Source organism: Paramormyrops kingsleyae, chromosome 4 (assembly GCF_048594095.1).
Source record: "Paramormyrops kingsleyae isolate MSU_618 chromosome 4, PKINGS_0.4, whole genome shotgun sequence".
NCBI lineage: Eukaryota > Metazoa > Chordata > Actinopteri > Osteoglossiformes > Mormyridae > Paramormyrops > Paramormyrops kingsleyae.
Window position 1 is genome coordinate 33,361,425 of NC_132800.1, and position 5,107 is coordinate 33,366,531.

Sequence of the window (5,107 nt, forward strand, 5' to 3'; positions counted from 1 at the left end):
GCAGGGCCGAAAGCTGGAGGCTAGCAGGCAGGGCCGAAAGCTGGAGGCTAGCAGGTAAGGATTATAGCTGGAGGCTAGCAGGCAGGGCCGATAGCTGGTGGCTAGCAGGCAGGGGCGAAAGCTGGAGGCTAGCAGGCAGGGCCGAATAGCTGGAGGCTAGCAGGCAGGACCGAAAGCTGGAGGCTAGCAGGCAGGGCCGAAAGCTGGAGGCTAGCAGGTAAGGATTATAGCTGGAGGCTAGCAGGCAGGGCCGATAGCTGGTGGCTAGCAGGCAGGGGCGAAAGCTGGAGGCTAGCAGGTAAGGATTATAGCTGGAGACTAGCAGGCAGGGCCGAAAGCTGGAGGCTAGCAGGTAAGGATTATAGCTGGAGACTAGCAGGCAGGGCCGAAAGCTGGAGGCTAGCAGGTAAGGATTATAGCTGGAGACTAGCAGGCAGGGCCGAAAGCTGGAGGCTAGCAGGTAAGGATTATAGCTGGTGGCTAGCAGGCAGGGCCGATAGCTGGTGGCTAGCAGGCAGGGGCGAAAGCTGGAGGCTAGCAGGTAAGGATTATAGCTGGAGGCTAGCAGGCAGGGCCGAAAGCTGGTGGCTAGCAGGTAAGGATTATAGCTGGAGGCTAGCAGGCAGGGCCGATAGCTGGTGGCTAGCAGGTAAGGATTATAGCTGGAGGCTAGCAGACAGGGCTGATAGCTGGTGGCTAGCAGGTAAGGATTATAGCCGGTGCCTAGCAGGCAGGGCCGATATCTGACAGTTAGCGTCCATGCAGGGCCAGTCGCAACAAGTTAGCAGTCTGTAAATTCCAGGTGTCTGAGTGCTAAATCCAGACTTAAGGAGTTATGACTGGAACTGGGTAACGGGTCCGATTGAGAAAGCTTGTTGGCATCATCTCACCTGTTTAAAATGTTAACAGAAATGTTTCAGTAGAAAAATTTCAGTATATCCACTGAAACGAATATCTTTACTGTTTGCAGACTTGAGTTGGTGTTTAACACTTTATGATTTTCAATCATTTCAGTGTGTTTGTACATTAATTAATTAAACTTTTTAATATGTGACTTTTGCAGTGTTTTATTCTTGAATTTTCTACAGAAAGTAAAGCAATTACACATTATTTATTTGCTTAGCATGTTGTCATTCTGGTTCAGTGTCGTCATAAGTTTTTGCATGTCAGAGGTTTCAAAACACCTCTTTGGCCAGTCTCACCTGTTTGTTTGTTTTTACTGGTTTTTTGTCTTCCCAGTGTTTGTTATTATCTTTCCTTATTTTCCAGTGAAGGGTTTGACCTGCTTGTGTCCTGTTTGATTTTGGTTGTGTTTGTATTTGTATTTATTTGGTTGATTGGTTCATTTTTGTGATGGTGCACACTTGCCCTTTATTAAGTCATTGTTGTCTGTGCATTTAGGTGCCTGCTTTTGTTTTGTTCCTTGTTGGTTTGTTGGTTTTCCCTGTATGGTTGTTCCATCTGTTGCAGTGCAGTTTCTCAGTTGCGAATGCAAATTAATTTATAACTTATTTGACATGCATTTTTTTGATCTCTCACTGTTCAAATAAACCTACCATTGCAATTATAGACTGATCATTTCTTTGTTAATGGGCAAACTTACAAAATCAGCAGGAGTTCAAATGATTTTCTTCCCTGACTGTATTTACTAGTTTATTCCCTTTTCAGTTTCTATAGTTTCCTGAGTTCCTCGCCACCATCAATATTGTGTTCAAAGGGTTGGTCCCTACCTTAATTTCTGTTTATTTTAGTTTTGTTTTAACTCTGTGTAGTTCCTTTATTTTCTGGTTTTCCCTTGTGTTATTTTTGATTATATGTCCCTTTTCCTTATGAGCCACAGCGAGATTCGTACCTCATTCAACATGCCCACCTTAAGAGATACTGGGTACATTCAGTTACTTAAAATTGAAACTTACAGGGAAAGCAACTGGGCGGGCTCTTTATACACAGTGGGAGGAGCATTCTTTTGTTACATAGAAACAAATCTTGAGCACAGGCAGAGCAGAGCTCTGAGAGGCGTGAGCACTGCAAGATGGGACTGCTGTTGCCGATTCTCCTGGCACTGCTGGCCTGTCTGATAGGAGGGCTGTACCTCCTGGGAGCCTTGCGCAGACGACGCCCCGGAGAGCCTCCACTGGACATGGGACCGATTCCTTGGTTGGGCCACGTGTTGGAGTTCCGTAGGAGCACTGCCGCATTTCTCCAGAGGATGAAGGAAAAACATGGGGATATTTTTACAGCACAGATGGGTGGGATGTACTATACATTTGTCGTGGACCCGCTCTCTTATGGGATGATAGTGAAAGAGGGCAGGACAAAGTTGGACTTCTCTGAGTTTGCAAAGAAGCTGGTGGAGATCGTTTTCAGCTACAAATCCTTAGAGGATGAATACAAGACAAATCATGCAATCATCAACAAGAACTTGATGGGTGACGGCCTGGTGGTCATGACTCAAGCCATGATGAACAACCTGCAGAAACTGCTGCTACACAAAGTGGGACAAGGGGCTGCTCCGAGCCCCTGGCAGGAGGACGGTCTGTTTCACTACTGCTACAACATTGTCTTCCGGGCTGGCTACCTATCCCTGTTTGGTAACGAGGCAGCTAACTCCTCAGAGATGATGGAGAAAGCCAGAGAGCTTGACCGAGTCCAGTCCAATGACCTGTTTCACGAGTTCCTTAAATTTGACAAGCTGTTTCCTAACTTGGCCTACAGGACCCTAGCTCCCTGGGACAAAAGAGAGGCTGAGAGGTTGAAGAGGCTATTCTGGAGCAGAATGTCAACCAAGAACATAAATACGAAGCAGAATGTCAGTGGCTGGGTGATGGAGAGTAAGCAGGTGAGGGAAGAACTTGGGATGGATCCATCGATGGTGGACCGACACATGTTCTTAATACTTTGGGCTTCCCAGGGAAACACGGGACCATCATCTTTCTGGTTACTCCTGTTCCTCATGAAGCATCCAGAGGCAATGACAGCTGTGCGCAAGGAAGTGGAGGAGGTTCTGAGAGTGACCGGGCAGGCAGTGAAGCCCGGAGGCCCACTCATCAACCTGACACGAGAAATGCTGCTCCAGACACCTGTGCTTGATAGTGCAGTGGAAGAGACCTTGCGGCTTACGACTGCCCCAATGCTCACCCGATTCGTGAAGAAGGACATGTCCCTCAAGATGGCCAACGGTCGTGAGTACAATATCCGCCAGGGCGACCTTGTGGCCCTCTTCCCCTACACGGCCGTGCAAATTGACCCAGAGGTCCACCCTGACCCAATGACCTTCAAGTACGATCGCTTCCTGACACCTGAAGGGACGAAAAAAACTGACTTTTACAAGAATGGGAAGAAGGTCAAATACTACAGCATGCCCTGGGGGGCTGGGGTCAGTATGTGCCCAGGCCGTTTCTTCGCCACCAATGAGCTGAAGCAGTTTGTCTTCCTCATGCTCACATACTTTGATTTTGAGCTAAAAAACCCCGAGGAGGAGATTCCCGCATCTGACGCCGGCCGTTGGGGTTTTGGATCAATTCAACCAAGCCGAGACATCCAGTTCAGATACAGGTTACGCTTTTAACTCCAAAGACTGCGCTAGATTTCAAAGCACTTAGTAGTGTGCCGAGTATCAGCTTAATATAATCAAATAATATTCCAAATTGTTATTAACTTCGTCAGCAGTGCTTTAAAAACCTGATATGCATCCTGTCAAACCTACTCAGCCTCTGCTCCAGAGTTCAGGTAGTACATGGTTAGCTCCTCTGAGTACTCTGCAGGGTGGCATAAGAGCCAAGGAATATGAGGGAGTTTTACTGAACAGGTATATCCTATGGTGCAAACACAGGGCCTTCATGATTCTTCCATGATGATGATGCCGCCGTTGAAACTGCTACAGAAACTCAAAGGTGGCTTTATAAATTACTGGATTAAGTTACACTCCATCCATGGTCTCCCCAGTCACCAGATACAAATATCACTGAGCCTTTCTGAGAAGTTCTGGAGCTCTTAGGGAGGACTGAGGGATTTCCCTAGTTAATTTGTAGTTATTTAAATATGTTCATTTAGTTCATTCATTTATAGCTTTCATATTTCTTTTTTTATATATTTCTTTCTGTCCTTGCTACTCGCTCATCATGTTCTTTGCCTCTCATACAACGTGCTCTCACCAAGGCAGTCTGACCCCCCCGGCTCCAGGAGTCTGTATGAAGACCATAGATAAAGGGCCTGCTGCCCTCAGGGGGGGCAGAGACAGACACAGACAGACACTGAACCGGCCGTGAGAAACATCTTTCTGTAACATCTTCATTCTGTCTTAATAAACTGCTTAAGCTTAAGGAACCTGCCTCATCATTCAACTAAAAGAACCTGAGGTTTCACTGAAGAAATCTATCAAACAGACTCAAGAGACTCAAACCATGTGGTGACCCAGAATTTTCTGGAAAATACATCCACTTTGCTCACAAATACGCTTCATCATCTCTACTCATCATCTCATTCTCCATTTGAGGTGTGACATGAGGTGACAAAATATTTAGAAATCAGTTTAATAAATTTCAAATGAAAACTACTTTAACAAGGGAGTCCTTTTTAAATTATGTTTTTTGCTAACATATTTTTTTAATCCTAAATTATAAGTGTATGTCTTGTATTGTTAAATATCTTTGCGTACAACTTTGTTCTTAGTGAAGAAAAATGCTAATTAAAAAATAAAAAAGGACCAAAAGTGAATTTTACAGTATTTTAAGTAACACACCTAATGAAGACAATATTTCATCAAAATGAAAAAACACCTAGTTACACAACTGTAACACCATTCATGGAAAAGGTTAGTTCATTGGAAAGACAAAGAGCAACATTATAAATGCAACATTACAAAGCAACAATTAAAGTAACAACAATACAAATGAACAATAACAGTAACAACAAGCAAACAACATCATAAATGAAAAATAACAGTACAAAACTACACCTCAAATGTTTTTTTTTTCCCCAATGAGGGACAGTGCTGATGAGTGAGTGGGCTTTTACTTATACTGCCCCAAATAGTGCCAGATTTTAAAAAAATATATATTTTATCAGTCTCAACAGAACTTTTGTTCACAGCAATGGGCTCCAGTAT

General features: G+C 44.5%; 1 protein-coding gene across 1 annotated transcript; it reads left to right on the plus strand.

The window, feature by feature from the left end:
* Window positions 1-2,013: 2,013 nt before the first annotated feature.
* On the plus strand, window positions 2,014-4,555 carry LOC111845867 (5-beta-cholestane-3-alpha,7-alpha-diol 12-alpha-hydroxylase-like). The gene has a single exon (XM_023815562.2). The coding sequence runs from the start codon at window positions 2,033-2,035 to the stop codon at window positions 3,566-3,568; it is 1,536 nt and encodes a 511-aa protein (XP_023671330.2). The 5' UTR covers window positions 2,014-2,032; the 3' UTR covers window positions 3,569-4,555.
* The last annotated feature ends 552 nt before the right edge of the window (window positions 4,556-5,107 follow it).